The sequence below is a fragment of the Capricornis sumatraensis genome, chromosome 9 (assembly GCF_032405125.1).
Source record: "Capricornis sumatraensis isolate serow.1 chromosome 9, serow.2, whole genome shotgun sequence".
Lineage (NCBI taxonomy): Eukaryota > Metazoa > Chordata > Mammalia > Artiodactyla > Bovidae > Capricornis > Capricornis sumatraensis.
The window spans coordinates 43,574,107-43,592,701 of NC_091077.1; the positions used below are offsets into that span (position 1 = coordinate 43,574,107).

Sequence of the window (18,595 nt, forward strand, 5' to 3'; positions counted from 1 at the left end):
CCAGGAGGCTTCTAGGGGTCCAATGGGCTCAGCTGCCTGCCCTAGTGTGAGAGTTCTTCCTGTGCTCCTGGGGCCACCAGGGAAGGAGCCAGGGGGTAGTACTTGGGGGGTCAGGGGCTCCGGATCCCCCAACCTGCACTCCAGACTGAGCACAGCCACAGTCCAGTGACTGGCTCCCATACGCCTTCCTGAGCCTCGGTTTCCTCATCTATAACATGGGGCTAAGAACAGCCCCAGTCTCTGGGATGTGCCACTGTCTGGAAGGGGTCTGGATTTCTGACACTGGCCTCCAGAACTGGCCCAGACCCCTGACTTTGGTTAAGTCTGGGTGATCTTCTGTCCACAGATTCCTGAGTGCTAGGCAGGTCTGTCTTGGGCACAGAGCCCAGCACAAGCTCCACACGCTAGTAAGTGCTGGACAAATACCTGAATTAGCAGGTGGCAGAGGTGCAGCCCTGAGAGGGACCTGGATTCCTGCCTGCCCATGCAAATTCCAGGGCGACTGTGACATGATAGCTCAGACCCACGGGCCCCCCAGCTGCCTTCCTCCGGTCACACTGCACCTGATTCTCATTAGCAGGAGACTCAGGCTCCCCTGCCCCAGTCAGCTGGGCCCCACCCCCGCGCCCTGCACTGGCCTGGAATCCTTGACCCTGGCACTGAGGCCAGCCCCCCTGGAAAGGTGCCAGAGGCTGGCTCCCATCAAATGCACTGGGGCCCCCTTAGAGCCCCCCATGCCCCGGGCACCCCCATTTGACATGCCAGGTGGACATCTGACTACACAGAAGGTGCTTCCTATCCCTGGTGGCTTGGCTGGGCCGCACTCTGAAATCTGGTCTCTGGAAAATTCCAAGGCCTAATTCCAGCCAAATGGAGCCCTCCTAACCCCTCCCCATTCATTGTGTTATGTAACATATGGGTATTAATTCTGAAGCATCTGGAGGCAGCTGCCTGGATTCAAACCCAGCATTGCCCCTTCCTGGCTGGGGAAGTGAGTTTACCTCCCTGGGCCTCAGTGTGTTCATCTGTGAAATGGGGACAAGGCCAGTACCCGGGTCTCAGGATCAGTGAAAGGGTGACTTTAGGCAGCAAAAGTGTGAGGCACAGCTCAGAGGTGCCACCATAGTTCCACGGGGCCCAAGCATGCCCTCTTGTCCTCTGTCCGCCTGCCTCTCCATGGCTGTCCAAGCCAGAGCCAGGAGTTGCCACCCCTAGTGCCTCTCCTTTAGTTCCCAAACCCTGCTCCTCATGCCTAGTGTCCATTATTCACAGCAGCTTCCTCGCAGTGCCCCTCTGGGCTGCACCGCCCTTCCCACCAGCCCCAGTCCCAGAGATATTGGGCTTCTTCCCCTTCCTCTCTCTTCCTCTGCACCTGCTGTGGCTCCCCAGGACCAAGATGGTCCTCCAAGGGTGGGCTCCCACCCACCCTTCCTTTTGAGGCCTCGAAAGAATGAGACAAACCTTCTGACCTCAGTTTCCTACTCAGAGAAATGGGCGCGTGAACAATTCACAGCTTGGCGGGAGGCGCAGGATCCGAGAAGCCAGCGAGCAGAGCGCTTGTGACTGGCGCGGGGTTTACGTGCAGGATGCCAGCGCCGTTCTGGTCTCTGGAACTCCCGCCAGCCCGGCGTCCCCGGATGCCCACAAGCCCCCACGCGCCCGCCCCCTCCCGCACCGGCCGCCCGGAGCGTCTGGACTCCACCCCTCCCCCCTCGGCCAATAAGAGGCGTCCCAGTAGCGCCCGGCCCCTGGAGCAGCGCTGTGCGTGGTGGTCGCGCCCGAGGCTGCGCCAGTGCGCCAGCCAGGGCCCCAGGGAGGGATGGATCCCCGGCCGCGGCGGCGGCGGCGGCGCAGTTGCTGCCCGCTGGTCTCCGTCTTTCTGCGAGACCCAAGCTCGGGGCGCGTGTATAAGCGCGGGAAGCTGATCGGCAAGGTGGGGACTCCAGCACTCCAAGTCCGCGGCAAAGAGGGCCGGGCGGAGCCGGGGTCCCAGCCCGGCGGTGCGCAAGTGAGATCTCGACCCGCAGATGAGCCAGTGTGCGCCCTGGCTTTTGTCTCTGCGTGTCCGCGTGTCTGCGGGAGTTTGGAGGCTGGTGCGGGGCTGGCGTGGGTGGACGCCCGGGTCTGCGATGTACTCGCTGTCCGGCGCGCGTTGTGTGGCGGGAATCGGTGTTGGGCGTGCAGTGCTGTGTCGTGGGTTATGCGTCCAGGGTATAGGTGCGTTGTGTGTTTTGGAGCCCTTGTTCCTGTGCGTGTGTCATAGGTCTGTGCTTTCTGTGTGCGGGCTTTGTAGCATGTGTCCGGGTACTGTGTTGGGGTTCTGTGGACTCTACGTGTCCAGGTATGGAGGCGTCTGTAATGTATCTGTGTGTCTTCGTGTTCGTCTGTGTGTGTTGCTTTGGGGATGCAGGTAGGAAGGTGTGAGCTGTGTGTGTGTGAGAAGGCCTAGCCATCTGTCCTCACACCTGTACGCACCCAGCTTGACTCTCCTGCTCTGCAGGGCGCCTTCAGCCGCTGCTACAAGCTGACCGACATGTCCACCAGCGCTGTGTTCGCGCTCAAAGTGGTGCCTCGCGGAGGGGGCGGGGCTGCGCAGCTAAACGCCCGCGGCAAGGTACTCTCTGCGCGTCAGTGCCTGGGGGCCCCAGGACAGAAGCGGGTCCCCAGAGAGGTCCCTGCCCTGGGGTGTGGAGCTCACCTGTGGGGGCATGAATGCCTCGGGTGTGGGCGCCCACCGGGTGTATACACATGGTGCCCTGCCTGCAGGTGGAACGCGAGATCGCTCTACACAGCCGCCTGCGACATCGCAATATCGTGGCCTTCCACGGCCACTTCGCTGACCGGGACCATGTATACATGGTGTTGGAATACTGCAGTCGCCAGGTGCGAGGGCTGAGTGAGAGGGAGGCATGTCCCCTCCCACCCGTGTCTGCTGAGCTCATCTGTCCCCCCACCCTTGTCTGTCCCTCCTTACCTGTTTTAACCTGAGACCACACCAGGGCCACCTATGCACCTCTGCCCACCCAGAGGCTCTCTTGACTCACCTAGGCACATCTTAGCCCATCTGTGCTTCTCCTGAACTCACCCAGGCCCCACTTGCCCACACCTGTCTCCAACTGGGCAGCCCTGCCCCCTTCCCCAGGTTCAGGGCTCCCAGGGCCACTCACATGGTGTAGCCCAGAGTCCAGATGTCTGATTGGCAGGAATGCCTGTTCCTGGACCCAACTGAACTTAGCCGCACCTTCACAGACCCCTTGAACTCAGCCGACTTAAATACACCTAAGCTCATCTGTGCCCAGCTTGTACCCACCTTGTGTTTATCTCTGGCCTACAAGCTCATGGTGGCCCCTCCGTCCACTGAACTCCTGTGCTCATCCTCTGGCTCAGAGCTCACCAATGCCCATGCCACAATAGCCACGTTCACCTGGGCCCGGCTGAATTTTCCTTTGCCTTCTTGGGTCCCTGGAACTCACCTGCGTCTCCTCGACGGTGGTGTGGCACCTGTCGGGCCCCTGCAGTCTCTGGCCCACGTGCTGCAGGCACGGCAGACGCTGACGGAGCCCGAGGTGCGCTACTATCTTCGAGGCCTGGTCAGCGGCCTGAGCTACCTGCACCAGCGGCGCATCGTCCACCGGGACCTGAAGCTCAGTACGGGGCGGTGCTACAGGGCGGCGCTTCGGGGCGGGGTGAGGGCGGGGTGAGGGTGGGGCTTCCACTGAAGCCACGCTTCTTCCCCATCGCCCGCTGCATCCCCCTCCACAAGGTAACTTCTTCCTGAACAAGAACATGGAGGTGAAGATCGGAGACCTGGGGCTAGCCACCAGGATGGGGCCAGGGGGCCGCTGCCACAGGTGACTGGAAGCTCTGAGCGGGCTCTCTGGGTGGGTGCAGGTGGGCCTGGTCTGGTGTGGGGCCCCCAGTCTTCCTCAGCCCCCGTTATGCTCCCAGAGTGCTCTGCGGGACCCCGAACTTCCTGGCTCCGGAGGTAGTGTCCAGAAACGGACATTCCTGCCAGTCGGACATCTGGGCTCTGGGCTGCATCATGTGAGTTGCTCTGGGAGCCCCAGGCCTAGGGAAAGGGGGCCGGAATGCCCAGGTGGGGACAGGCACCAGCAGGTAAGGACAGGTGTAAGCATATATGGAGGAGGTTGAGTGTGGGGACAGGCAGGTATGAGCAAACATAGGACCTCAGTGTATGCAGCTGGGGGGCAGGCAGGAGCAGGCACCTGCCATCACTTGAGCCTACAGGTATGAATAGGGATACAGGAGGGTGTATGTGCAGCAGAGGACGGGTTTGAATCTGCCCTGAGGTGTGGACAGGTGTGTGCAGGTTTTAGGTACACAGGCAGATCAGGAAATTTGTCCTGACATGAGGTATATGCAGGATTGGAACAGGTGTGAGCAAGCATAAATTAAAACTGGAAAGGTCTATGCAGGTGTCCAGGTGTAACCCAGGTGCAGGCAGGTGTACAGACAGATGCTGGTGTCTTCTGTGCAGACAAGAATGACTAGGTGAGAGTGGACGCAGGGCAGGTGTGAGAAAACGAGTGTGAAGCAGGAATGGTGTCAGGGATTGAGGGTAGGGGTACACAGGTAGGTGTGAAGCAACCCTGGATGCCCAGAATAGATCCAAGCAGGTGCCCTGCTTCCTGCCCCCGACCCGGCCAGGTACATGGTGCTGACTGGCGTCCCTCCCTTCGTGGCGGCTCCCCTGTCAGAGATGTACCAGAACATCCGAGATGGCCGTTACCCCGAACCTGCACACCTGTCTGCCAACGCGCGCCGCCTCATTGCCCGCCTGCTGGCCCCCAACCCGGCCGAGCGGCCCAGCCTGGACCACCTGCTGCAGGATGACTTTTTCACACAGGTGCGGGGTGTCAGCGAGACAGGGGGGCCCCTCTCTGGGGTGTCTCAGCAGCCCCAGGTGAGGGTCAGGACCCCCAGGTAGCACAGGTACTCAGGAGCAGCCTGCTGACCTCCAGCTCCCCACTCTAAAGGGCTTCACCCCGGACCGGCTGCCACCCCACTCCTGCCACAGCCTGCCCATCTTCGCCATCCCCCAGCCTCTGGGGAGACTTTTCCGAAAGGTGGGCCAGCTGCTACTGCCCCAGTGCCGGGCGCCCTGTGAGTACCTCTCCTTCCCCCATCACCTGCTCCTCCCTGCCCTGCATCTCACACACCTGTCATCTCCCCTTCCTGCTCTGAAACCGTCTCCACGGCAGATGCCCTCCATGTGGGGCCAGGCTCTTCCCCCACCCCCACATCCTTGCGCTCCCTGCAGGTCCCTTGGCTTCTCAGAAGGCCTCAGGTCCTGGAGAAGATGGTTCAGACCCTGACTCCGTGGAGTGGGGCAGTGAGGTGAGCGCCGGGAGCGAGGAGGTAGTGGGGAATGCAGAGGGCGTCCTCACAGCTGGCTGGGCACGGGGAGAAGTCATGAAGTCTCCATGGGGAGGCCAGAGACTGCCCCCAGTTCCCAGCATCTGCTGCTCCCTCCCCAGGACTCCCTGTTGGAGAGTGGGGCTCTGTGCCCCCGAGGGCCCCATCCAGCTGCTGGCCCAGGGGACCCTCCCGAGTGCCCTTGTGGGTGAGCATGCTCCATCCTAGACAGGAACTGTGGGCGGGGGTGAGGGTTGCGAAGTGCGGGGTGAGGACTGTGCCTTGCTAGCATCACAGCCCTTCTCCTGGCCTCAGTTTCCCCACGTGTAATGTGAGGACAGTGTCTGGATTCCTAGGTTGAACATGGGACTTTTCTGGATGTGGGAGCTGGGGGTGGGGTTGTCCTCCACATCCTGTGTCCCCCAACAGAGATCTGTCTCCCCAGGGCCCAAGGGGAGTCCAAGGCAGGAGGTAGAGGCAGCCATTAGAAACCTGCAGCTCTGCCTGGATTCGGGCCCCCCAGGTAGGGGCGGCACAAGATTTGCTGAGAAGCCAGGAAGACAGACTTCCAGCTTCCCCTGGCCCGTCCCCTGGGCTGCTGGATTTCCCTAGGCTCCCCATTCCCGCCTTTTTCCTCTTCCAAGGATTCAATCCGGGCTGCCACATGGCCTTGTGCGATTTTATTTTTAATGCCAAAAAAAAAAAAAAAATGCTTAATGAAATAAAGCAAAGCCCTGCAGTGTTTTGGACCTTACACGTGTTTCAGATTTATTCATTGCTAAAAGCAGCTGTGACCCCAGAGTCCCCCAGTTTTCTCCCCTCAAGGCAAGAGTAGCTTGGGTTGTTTTTGTTTTTCGGCCACGCCATGTGTTATGCGGGATCTTAGTTCTCCCTGTCAGGGATCGAACTGGCTCCCCTGCAGTAGAAACGGAATCTTAACCACTTGACCGCCAGGAAGCCCCAAGAGTTGGTTTTCTATGCCCTGGACTTTTCTCCCATCTCCTGTGCCTCCACCAGGCCCCTTTAGGAACCCCCCCTCATGTCACTTCCTTCTTGTGCCCAGCCATGCAGGACCCCCAGGAGAGCAGCAGCCTGTCTTCTGGGCCCCCAAGTGGGTGGACTATTCTAGCAAGTATGGCTTTGGCTACCAACTGTCAGACGGTGGCAACAGGGTCTTGGTTCGGGATAGCACCCACATGGCCCTGCACCACCCAGGGGGATAGGTCATGGAGTTCCTACCCCCTGTGGGGCCAAGCCCTCCCTGCTTCGCCTTTCTTCATTCACTCAAGTATTTAATAAACACCTACTGTGCATACCTACAGGTGTGTACTGCCTGCTGGGGGAGAACAATGCTAAACAAATGAATCTCTAAATTGATTTTGGTGGCAGTTTTCTGAAGAAAATAAAGCAGATGAGGTGACAGATTCAGGGGGTGGAGGCAAACCCACAGAGTGGTTGTGGAGGGAGGGGATTTCTGGAGAAGTGATGCTCAGGTGAGACAGGAGGGATGAGAAAGGGCCTGTCAGGAACAGCATCAGAGGCACAGAGAACAGCATGTGCAAAGCCCCCAAGATGGGACCCAGTGCGGTGGGTTTGAGGAGTGGCATGGGGGCAGACATGAAGTCACAGAGCCTCACAGGTGACTGCTGGGGTTGGGGCAAGAAGGAGGAGTCTGACTTGTACTTTTATTAACAGGAGACCAGCAGGGAGGTGGCTGGATTAGCTGGGTGGACAATGATGGTAACGGACTGGGGTGGTGGCTGTGGAGGGGTGAGCAAGGGCTGCAATCTGGGTGTAGTTTGCAGGTTTGTGGGGGGGATGGAGCGGCCACCAGGCAAGAGAGGAAGGTGGCAAGAGGGCAGATGGGGGGAGCCATCGGGATCTCAGCATGGACAGCCAAGTCTGAGGTGCCATGGGTCTGAAGTTCAGGGCCGGGGTCGGGACTGGATGGATAGAGAGGGCTTGGACCCTGCAGAGCTGGTTTCAAATCATGGTCCAAGGGTCTACAGGAGCAGGTGTCCTCGGGTGTGAGGTGCCCAGGATGGAGACCCTGACTCCGTGGTCACCGCCCTGTGCCCCCCAACAACAACCAGGTGAGCTACGCACCCCACTTGGGAAAGCTGCAGATGTTTACCCTGAGGAATTGGGCGCCCTGCTGTTCCCCAGGGCACAAGGTTCCCTGCTGGCTGTCCTGCGGCTCTTTGCCTGGTCCATGCGGTAGTGGCTTCAAGAGGTGAGGGTGGATGTGGGGGAGCCAGGGGGGAGAGGCGGTGGGGACCCCTGGCCCTGAGGCCTCCCAGCTGGCTCTGTCCACAGGAGGGGCCTGCCCATGCCCAGCTGGCCGGTAGCACCCGGCCTCTGCCTGCTGTGCTTTCTGGTGTCCGGGCAGGTGGTGCTGCTGCTCTTCAGTGACAGGATGGTGCAGGGGGTCAGGGGGCCCCTCAAATGGGCCTGGTGTGTTGGATGCTTTTGGGAGAGAGCCCTAGGAAGCAGTTGGTTCCTGGTGGAGCCAGGAACTGAGACATGACTCCCAAGCATAAAACTGGAAATAAAATGTGTTCAAATGATGGCAGAATGTCACTGGGGATCATGGTCCCATGTGGTCACCGGTAGCAGCTGGCAAAATGTCATCTCATTGCAGAATCAGTTGTAGGTTTTCCTGAGTGATTCTGGCAATCTCCGAGAAATTGTAGCTGCTCTTAAAACAGACTTCCAACACAGTAGTATACAATCTTTACTATCATAGAAAAATTAGTATGATTTTATTTTACAGTGAAAACCCCATCTCTGTTTAGACCAGAGTGCCCTGACCTGGGCTGGATCTCAGAGGGCAGGACTGGCTTCAAATGGCCATGCCCAGCAGCGGGGAGAGCTGGCACCAGTGAGGTGCTGCTGTTCCCCAGGACGCAGGCTTGAGTAGGAGGTCTCACTGGGTGGGTATGGGCAGGGGGTCCCATCTGAGCCTTGGTCTCCCTGTCTATGCAGTACAGCTCTGGCTCCTGGCCTGGAGTCCCCACAGGTGGGGCATCTGCTGAAACTCAGGTCAGGGCACCCCCAGTCTCCTGTCCACTTGCCCCCCCAGGGCCGGGGCCTCTTCTCCCTTCCATCCCAGCTTCTCCCCACATTGGCAGGTCAGCAGCAGCAGAGATCGGAAACAACTCGTGTTGAGCAGGGGTGGTGAGGAGCTGCTGCTCACACAGTCTGGGAACTGGGGGCCAGCCTGGCACCTCCTACCCGCTGGGCATCCTGCGGGGCCATGGCTGTGCCCCAGGCACCCACCAGCACTTTCAGCATGCCATCCTTATGCTACAGAGCATCTAGTGATCCCGAGGGTCAGAGTGGACCTCTGCATGTTGATACCCAGGACCCAGGGTCCATTTCTGCTCCTGTTGCCCCCCTTTCCCTGCTGAGGGACGTCCTTGGGGCAGCATAGGGAGCGTGGAGGGGGTGGGGGGACCTCGCCTCGCCTCTTGGCATGACTGTTCAACCCAGACTTGTGTCTGGATTTGTTCTTTTTCCATTAAAGGAGACTTGACTCTGCAGCCTGCCCCATCTGCCTCTCTTTGGGGCATTTGAGGAACTTTGGCGAGGGGGCACCCAAACCCGACATGATCTGAGCCCACTGCTGTCTGTGACACAGATAGATGGGCCAGATTGTCACCAACACAGAAATCCTTACCAAAGTGTGGTTCTGCCATGACCCAAACTCTGAAGTATGGAACACTGCTTAACAGATGGGCAGGGAAGACACGGATGGGGAGGCTGGGAAAATGGTGACCTCTGTCACGCCAGGGCAAGATATTTGGCACCTTTGCCCTAGGGAGGACTGGAGTCGTGGTGTGCTCCTAGAGCTGGAGGCTCTGGTTAATGGACAGCTGGTCATTATGTGTGAGAGGATAGTGTCAGAAAGATGAGTTCAGGAAAGAGCTGGCTGGTGAGTCAACAGAAATGAGAGAACTCAGAGGCTTGAGCTTGGCTGGTCTGGAAAAGACAATTGCTTCCTGAACCCAGATTGTAGGAGGAGGTGTTCTTCAATCCATCAGGCTCCCTGTGCTGGGTCAGGATCAGGTGGGGTGAAGCAAATCCCAAGGCTTTTTGTTTTGTTTTTAAGATATTTTTTGATACAGACCATTTTTAAGATCTCTGTTGCACGTGTTACAATATTGCTTCTGTTTTATGTTTTGGGTTTCTTGGCCATGAGGCATGTGGGATCTTAGCTCCCCAACCAGGGAGGTTCCAATCCTAAGGTTTTGAACAAACGTTCTGAGCCCTTTGTTGACATCCTTGCCAACTGGTGTGGCTGCATGTGGAGGCGGAAGGTTCAAGCCCATCTGCTGTGCTCAATGGGCAGATGTCTCAGGGGCTGGAGGCATGGCCCAGGCAGAGCTGCAGCCCTCGTTCAGGTGGCCCCTCACAGCCCCGGAAGGATCCCAGGGCCCACAGACACCCACCTGCAGGCAGGGCACAGGGGCAACTGAAGAGGGACGAGACCTGTGCCAGCCACCGAGCAGGTCAGAGTTGGGAACCTGAGCCCACCCCTGGCAGGCTTTTCCCTTTGAACTGCCTGCTTGGAAAGAATCAGTGCAGGAGACCCAGGCTCAGTCCCTGGGTGGGTAGACTCCTTGGAGAAGGGATTGACAACCCACTCCAGTCTTCTTGCCTAGAGAATTCCATAGACAGAGGAGCCTGCTGCTGCTGCTGCCAAGTTGCTTCAGTTGTGTCTGACTCTGTGCGACCCCATAGATGACAGCCCACCAGGCACCCCTGTCCCTGGGATTCTCCAGGCAAGAACCCTGGAGTGGGTTGCCATTTCCTTCTCCAATGCATGAAAGTGAAAAGTGAAAGTGAAGTTGCTCAGTCATGTCCGACTCTTAGTGACCCCATAGACTGCAGCCTACCAGGCTCCTGCGTCCATGGGATTTTCCAGGCAAGAGTACTGGAGTGGGGTGCCGTTGCCTTCTCCACAGAGGAGCCTGGCAGGCTACAATCCACTGGGTCGCAAAAAATCAGATACGACTGAGCAACTCACACACACACCTGCTATCAGTTTCCAAATTGCAACCTGACAGTGAAGCTAAATCCCCAGGGCTGATGCCTCTCATCTCTGGTCCTCTTCCTTCCTGGTCTTCTTCCTTCCTTCCTTCTCTGGATCTTTCTACCCATTTTCAGGCACTTATGCCCCTGTGGCTTCCCTGGTGGCTCAGCTGATAAAGACTGCCCACAGTGCAGAAGACCTGTGTTCAATCCCTGGGTTGGGAAGACCCCCTGGAAAAGGGAATGGCTACCCACTCCAGTATTCTGGCCTGGAGAATTCCATGGACTGTATAGTCCATGGGGTCTCGAAGAGTCAGACAGGACCGAGTGACTTTCAGTATGTTCCTATGGAAAAAATTAAACCATCAGTGTTGCTCTTTCTCTCAGCCCTGTGACTCGGTGCATTCCTGCCTCTGGGTGGAAAGACCCACTTGATGATTTTGTGGAAGAACGGAGTAAAGGGAGGGAACCAAGGGGCTGCGGGTCCATCAGGAGAGGTTGCAGGCCTGAGTGTGGTCAGACCTGGGAAGAGAAACTGTTCTGCATAAAAGAGAGAGAGTTTAGAATCTCCCTGGATTCCCTGGAGAATCTGGAGGAATGGGGTGTGAGGAGAGAAGTACACAAACCGTGTGTGGATTGTGTGTTTTTTGTTTTTTTTTTTTTTTACTTTGCTACTATCATTACTACTGAGGTAACATGAGATGAAATTCACCGTTTTAAAGGGCGCAGCTCTTGGCACTGAGTGCATTCACACTGTTGCACAGTCACCACCCCTGTCTACCTCCAGAACAGTCCATCACGCCAGAACACCTGTCCTCATCAGCAGTCACTCCTCACCCCCTCCACTCCCCCAGCCCCTGACAACCAAGAACCCACTCTCTGTGTCTGCGGATCTGCCTGGAGATCCACATTTCCCATTTTCTGTTCTGGACATTTCCCATCAACAGAATCACATGCTCTGTGGCCTTTTGTGTTTGGCTTCTCTCACCGAGTATCATAGTCTTTTTTTTTTTTTAATTAAAAAAAATATTTATTTATTTGGCCTTGCTGCATAGCATGTGGGATCTTAGATCCCAGACCAGGGATGGAACCCGTTCCCTCTACAGTGCAAACCTGCAGTCTTAACCACTGGACCTCCAGAGAAGTCCCGAGCACAGTATTTTCAAGGTCCATCCACACTGCAGTGTGTCAGAACGTCACTCTTTTTCCTGGCTAATACTCTAATGTATAAATGGATGTTTCAAGTCACTCAGTTTGGGGGTGATGCATTACCCAGCAATAGCTAACTAATACACATGCCAAAACATGAAAAGGACCCAGCCCCCTTTCTGCCCCGAACATTTGTTTCTGGGAGTGGAGGGGAGGCAAAACATCCACGGTCCATTTAACTCTGCATCTTGCAAAATGACCTACCTAGAGTATTTATTTCCATCTGTTTGTGGGCGTAAGAACAGCAACAATCTGTGAAAATCGCCCACACCCTGAGCCTACAATGGTGGCTTATTAAAAATAAACCAACCACGGAATATATTAGTATCATAACCTCCCAAGCCGAATCTTATTTCTAGGTATGAGAACTTCGAGAGATGGCAAAGTGCCAACACCACCCTCACACTGAAAATTTCTGGAATCTTCTTCAGAGAGGTTAACTGTGTGTCTTAAGAAGTAAAATTATTAGAAGAATTATTAGCCTCACCTTTTGGGGCATTTACCACTGGCTGGAGCTTCATGAAATGGAAATAAATTCATTCCAGGGATGACCAGGCCTTTTTTTTTTTTTTCTTTTAAGAAACCATGCAAAGCCTATTTAAACCTGAAGAGTGAGGGAAAATTTGGCTTCACTCAATTCTACCCTTTTCTCCCAATCTAAAGCATCAGTAGAACCCAGCCTCTGGACTACCTCTTCATTGGTCTGTGAGAGTATGTCACGATGCCTCCTCCAATCACCAGCAAGTGAGGCGGGACCAGGGCTGTAGCATCCCGGGCAGGCACGTTGGTTGGTGCCATGGCAACCTGGTATGCCATCACAAAGCCTCGCAGGCTCCAGGTCCTGACTGCGGGCATCTGGTTCCCTATCTACTCTAATTCTCAAAGTTCACCTAAGTGCTGGGGGCTTTCCTCTCCCCATTTAATAGATGAGAAGACTGAGGCACATGGGTTGCTAGGAGAACAGCTGTAAGTAGGTCAACCTGAATAATATCAGACCGCCTCACTGAAGAGTTTAAAAAATTCTGATGACTCCGGAAAATCATGCTGAGCAAAAAACAAAAACAATGTCACAGTCTCATATACTGTAAGATTATGTTTATATAGCACTTTTGAAATGATATCCTTTTTGAAATGGAGGACATTTGAGTGGTTGCCAAGGTTAGGGAAATAGGCCGCTGTGGTGGTATATACAAGTACCTACCCTACTGATACAACTGTAGACAACCAAATACACACACATACACAAAGACAAGAAAAACTGAGGAACTTGGAAATCTGATTTAGATATAAATGTATCCTGGTGGAGGTACCGACTGTCGTTTTGCAAACGCAAACTTTGGGGGAGACTGGACAGAGTGTATACGGGATCAGCATTATTTCTTAAAACTCCAGGGGAATCTACAATGATCTCAATAAAAATTTCAATTAAAAACTCTATATTGGACTTCCCTGGCAGTGCAGTGGTTAAGACTCCTTGCTTCCATAGCAGGGGTGCAGGTTTGATCCCTGATCCGGGAACTAAGATCCCACATGCCAGCGTAGCTCAATGAAAATTAAAAATAAACCCCAAAAACTCTATTCCTTGGTTCCTCAATAAACTAAACAGAATTACCAAATAATTCAGTAATTTTATTCCTAGGTCTCTATGCAACTAAGCCTGTGTGCCTCAAATACTGAAGCCAGTACTCAGCAATGAAGACCTAGCACAGCCAAAAATTTTTCTTTAATTTTTTAACACAAAAACATTTAATTAAAAAATTCATTCCTCAAGGATGAATGGATAACAAAAGGTGGTCCATATATACACTAGAATATTCTTCAGTCATAAAAGGAGAGAAGCCCTGACACTCCCTACACTGTGGATGAAACTTGAGAACACGATGCTCAATGAGGGAAGCAGACACACAAGGACACACAGGGTGTGATTCCACTGGTGGCAAATGTCCAGAACAGGCCGATCTATAGACACAGATCCTGCTTGTCAGGGACTGGTGGGTGTGAAGTGACTGCTAATGGAGGTGGGATTTCTTTTTGGAGTGATGAGAATATTCTGGAATGAGATAGGGGTGATGGATGGGCCAAATTGTGAATATACTCAATCTACACGTCAAAGTGGTAAATTTTGTTATGTTTACTACAATTGAAAAAATATCCTGCTGCCCACATGGCACCCAGACTAATTATAGCATAACTAGGAGGACTCAGGCTTGGATATTTTTTAAACCTCCTCATCCACACTGAGGATCTGTGTTGGGAACCACTGGTTAGAGTACATGAACAATCCATGAGAGCCAGATCTCCAGGGAGTATGCGCCGGACGCAGATTGAAACCAACTAACTTGTAAACAATAACAATACACTTGAGGAAAGGGAAATGCTGCCTGGAGAGTTACTGTTAAGAAATCAGCCTTACCATGAGGACTCCCCTGGTGGACAGTGACTAAGACTCTGCTCTCCCAATGGAGGTTTGATCCCTGGTCAAGTAACTAGATCCCACATATCTTAACTTTTTTAAAAAAAAGTTAATGTTAATAATTTTAAGTTCTGATGGTGACATTGTGGCTACGTGTGTTACTCAGTAAGCATCCTGGCCTTGCGGACAAATGCAGTTTGCTACAGAGCCTGGTGGAGGTGGGGCAGGTGGAGAGAAACAGCCAAGAATTGCTGGGGAATTTGAGAATTGGTTATTTGCTGAAGCTGGGTCCTTTGGATTGACCCTCTCTACTTGGATTTACATGTGACATTTCCAACACTAAAAAGTTTCACGAGTCAAGCATAAGTCATTTTAGCTGGGATATGAGTCCATCTTAAGGGTTGCTTGAAATAAACGAAAATCAGATGTTCCAACTCTGCAAGCGGAACCCTCCATGTGGGTGGGTATGTGGGGAAATTCCGGGACACAGCCTGTTCAGGACCAATTTGGTCCAATCCCTGAGAAACAGGATGAACAGTTCTCACTGGGGGAGGGGAGGTTCCTGCCACCAGGGGAGACTTTAGAACATTTTCATCATCAGAACTGGGAAAGGGGGGCTCCTGAGATCGAATGGAGGGGCAGGGATGTTGGTCAACCTTCTCAGTGTCCAGCATGCCCCTCAGAGGATGATCCAGGCCCCAAATGACCACAGTGCCTAGGGGGAGAACTTACATTAATTATTCGGAAAAATAAACTCCAAGCCCTGCTCACACTGGACACCAGGGTAAATTCCCAACAGTCAGATGGTGTAAACCAGGTGGCCTCCAGCGTCTGTGTCACCTTCTCTCCCACTCAGGTGTGTATTTAAATGTGTGCAGTATCTCAGGACCTCAGGAGGTCAGGCGGTTAGGGATCTGGTTAGGCTAAAGAAAAAACCCTCAGTTTCATTTGGGTAGGGGGCAGCGGTCCCTATCGGGTCCGCAAACGTTTAGGGTTGCTGAGCGATGGATTGTGGGCTGTAGAAGGGGACCGGCTTGTGTCCTGAGGAGCCCACAGGAGTGGGCCAAGGGCAGTTACGCCCACTTTACATAAATAATAAGGAGCGGGCTCTGCCGCTGTATCGGGCAGAGTGTCATGCGCGGCTCCGGCCACACGGTGGCGACAGAGGACAGGCAGTTCTGGTCCCTCCCGGCCGCTGGAGGGGCCCGGCTGGGAATGGCGCAAGGGGTTAGTAGCAGCAAAAGTGCTTGGGGCTTTCTGGCTTCCTCCAGCTTCCGCCCCGGAGCAAACCCGCTCCTGGAATGGCAAGGATCAAGGCGTTCAGTCCATATCCATAAATGTGTGTGGAATTAATTCTGCTCCAGGTTCACGAACCTGCCAGTCCCCACCCCACATCCTGGTGGTGTTCGGTCCCTAAGTGGTGTCCCAGCCTCTCAGAACTCATGGACTGCAGCACACCAGGCTCTGCTGTCCCCGGCTATCTCCCTGAGTTTGCTCAAATTCATGTCCAATTGAGTGGTGATGCCATCCAACCATCTTATCCTCTGCTGCCCCGGCTATCTCCCTGAGTTTGCTCAAATTCATGTCCAATTGAGTGGTGATGCCATCCAACCATCTTATCCTCTGCTGCCCCCTACTCCTCCTGTCCTCAATCTTTCCCAGCATCAGGGTCTTTTCCAATGAGCCGGCTCTTCACATCCAGTGGCCAAACCATAGCTTTGACTCTACAGACCTTTGTTAACAAAGTGAGGTCTCTGCTTTTTAATATATTGTCCACATCCTGTTAGGCTGCTCTGCACCTTTAAAGTCAGGGTGGAATTTAGGAACCACAGGAGGGATCTCTCCAGCATATATGTATCTCCCTGCAAATCAGTGGGTTCTCATCCCCCTTCACATCCCCCTCCATACCTCATAGAGTTACCACATGAAGCAAATAAAAACATAGTATGTTCTGTTAAATCTGAATTTCAGGTAAATAACTGAATGATCATCAGGAAGAGGGGTGTCCAGGCAATATTGGAGACACATTTTGACTAAAAGCATGATCCACTGTGTATTAGAAATTCAAGTTCACTGGGTGTCCTCTATCTTCTAGGATGCATTATTTCAGCTCTGGCCTCTGGCTTTGGTGTCCCTTGGACATGCCCTCATTCTCATGGGGTGTTTTGAGGATGTCCTTACTTTCTGGCACTGCAAGATGTCTAGGCTTATTTTATAGTTTCCCTGTGCAGGGCATAGAATCAGCCATTTCTCCAAGGTGCAGGGGCAGCTTTTAATACAGCTGTGTGAGTTTCCTATACTGAAACAAAGCACCACACATGTGGGGGCTTAAAGCAACACAAATTTATTCTCCCTAACAGTCCTGGAGGGCGTAAGTCCTCAGATTCACACGTGGGCAGGGTTGTCCCCTCTGGAGGCTCCTGGAGAACACTGGCTTCCCCCTTTTCCAGCTTCTAGAGGCGCTGCATCCCTGGCTTGCAGCCCCTCCCTCCATCCTCACAGCTAACAGTGCAAATCTCCTGTCTCTCTGCCTCTGACCCTCCCTCTCCCTCTTATAAGGGTCCTGTGATGACACTGGGCTCCCCCTGGGGAATCCAGGGTTATCCGCATCTCAGGGGCCTTAACCCCACCTGCAGAGTCCCCTCTGCTGCATGAGGTGACACATCCACAGGCCCTGGGATCAGGATGTGATGTCTTTGGGATTATTATGCTGCTGACCACATCAGCCCACAGGTTTTCCCTCACCTGTGGCTTTGTCACCTTGGGGCCACTCTGATCAGGACTTCCACTCCTTGTTACTCTCATCACAATCTCTGGGCATACTGGCCTTCCTGTTTCTCTGTTTTAAGAGTCTACATAGTAAACAGCTTCCCTAGATGCTATCTCAATTTAAAGTAAAGCCAAACAACATTTAAGATTCAATCTCTTGGTTGCACAAGTCATATTTCAGATGCTGGGTCACCCACGTGGCTGATGGCTCCTGTACCAATCGGTACAGGTCTACAACAGTCCCATCATAACAAGATGCCCTATGGGACAATCCTGAACTCGAACGTTCCAGAGAGATGTGGCCCACAGAGGAACCTCCACCTGGGGCTATTTACATTTGAATTCTCTTGGCCGAAGTTCAGTACGGGCTGGTGTGTCTTTCGTCTTGTAAAGGGGAAGGTCCAAGGGTAAGGAAGACCATGGCTAAAAATGGGGACCCAATAAAAGTCCTGACACAGGTGGGAGAGATCAAAGGAGGAATTCCAAGGCCTGGCTCCAATTCACCTTTTCAACTCATCTCCCATTATTCTCACCTGTCCCTCTGACCAACCACTCTATGTTCCCTGGATGTGTCCTGGGATCTCATCACCTCCAAGTCTTTGCCATGCTATCTGCACCTGACTGTGCCATCCAGTCAACCCCTCAATCTAGCCCACCTACCATATCAGTTTCCCAGGGCAGCTTTTAAAAATTACCTTAAAGTGGGTGAAGGAAATGGCAACCCACTCTAGTATTCTTGCCTGGAGAATCCCAGGGATGGGGGAGCCTGGTGGGCTGCCGCCTATGGGGTCACACAGAGTCGGACACGACTGAAGCGACTTAGCACCAGCAGCAGCAACAGCAGCAGCAGGGTGGGTTAAGACAACAGGTATATGTTTTTCTTGTTCTGGAGGCCAGAAGTCAGGGATCAAGGTGTGGCAGGACTGTGATTCCTCTGAAGACTCCAGGGCGGGTGGTGGGCAGTCCTTCCTGCCTCTTCCAGCTTCTGGGTACTCCAGGCGTCCTGGGCTTGTGGCTGCATCAACCCCAGTCTCACCTCCAGTGTCACACAGCTTCTTCCCACATGTCTGTGATCCTGCTGTGTCTCTTACAAAGACATTAGATTTAGGGCCACCCTAACGCAGGATGAAGGTTTTTCTGATAGCTCAGAGGGTAAAGAATCCATCTGTGATGCAGGAGACACAGGAGACACGGGTTCAATCCCTGGGTTGGGAAGATTCCCCTGGAGGAGGAAATGGCAACCCACTCCAGTATTCTTGCCTGGAGAATCCCATGGACAGAGGGGCCTCCAGGGTCACACAGCTTCTGCCCGCATATCTGTGACTTCTGCTCTCTTATAAGGACACTCTCTTACAGGGCCACCCTGATGCAGGATGATCTCAAGATTCTTGACTATAGCTGCAAAGACTGGTCTGTAAGCTCCCACCCATAGGTTCCACGGCTGTATCTTTTGGAGGCCAATGTACCAATGCACTCCAAGGCTGGAGCCTCACCAGTGCCGGGAGTGTGGACCTAGGTGTTTCCCCATTTACAGATGGGGACATTCCAGCAGGACTAGACTGGAACCCTGGATGCACGGGGTCTGTCCTGAGACCCACCTGGGTTCCACAGTCTGGGGTGACTACTCTCGACCAGAAGGTCCGAGGTGGCCTCCATTTGCTCTTGGGGGTGCCCTTTCCATCTCTGGCTGCTTCCTCTCTGTCCCTGTTGCCCCTTCAGATGCTCCTGTTATCCCAAACTCTTGGCCTCCTGAAAGCCCTCCAGGATGCTCTGCCGTCTTCCTAGTTTCCCTAG

The 18,595-nt window shown here is 53.9% G+C and overlaps 1 protein-coding gene across 1 annotated transcript; it reads left to right on the top strand.

Moving 5' to 3' along the window:
• Nucleotides 1-1,819: 1,819 nt before the first annotated feature.
• PLK5 (polo like kinase 5 (inactive)) lies at nucleotides 1,820-8,697 on the top strand. The gene is given in 16 exon segments (XM_068981079.1): nucleotides 1,820-1,933; nucleotides 2,501-2,614; nucleotides 2,767-2,885; nucleotides 3,509-3,648; nucleotides 3,764-3,851; nucleotides 3,949-4,044; nucleotides 4,669-4,867; nucleotides 4,998-5,124; nucleotides 5,282-5,382; nucleotides 5,536-5,584; nucleotides 5,822-5,908; nucleotides 6,448-6,545; nucleotides 6,548-6,599; nucleotides 7,470-7,593; nucleotides 7,693-7,804; nucleotides 8,596-8,697. Coding segments are annotated over 16 exon segments (1,722 nt in total).
• The last annotated feature ends 9,898 nt before the right edge of the window (nucleotides 8,698-18,595 follow it).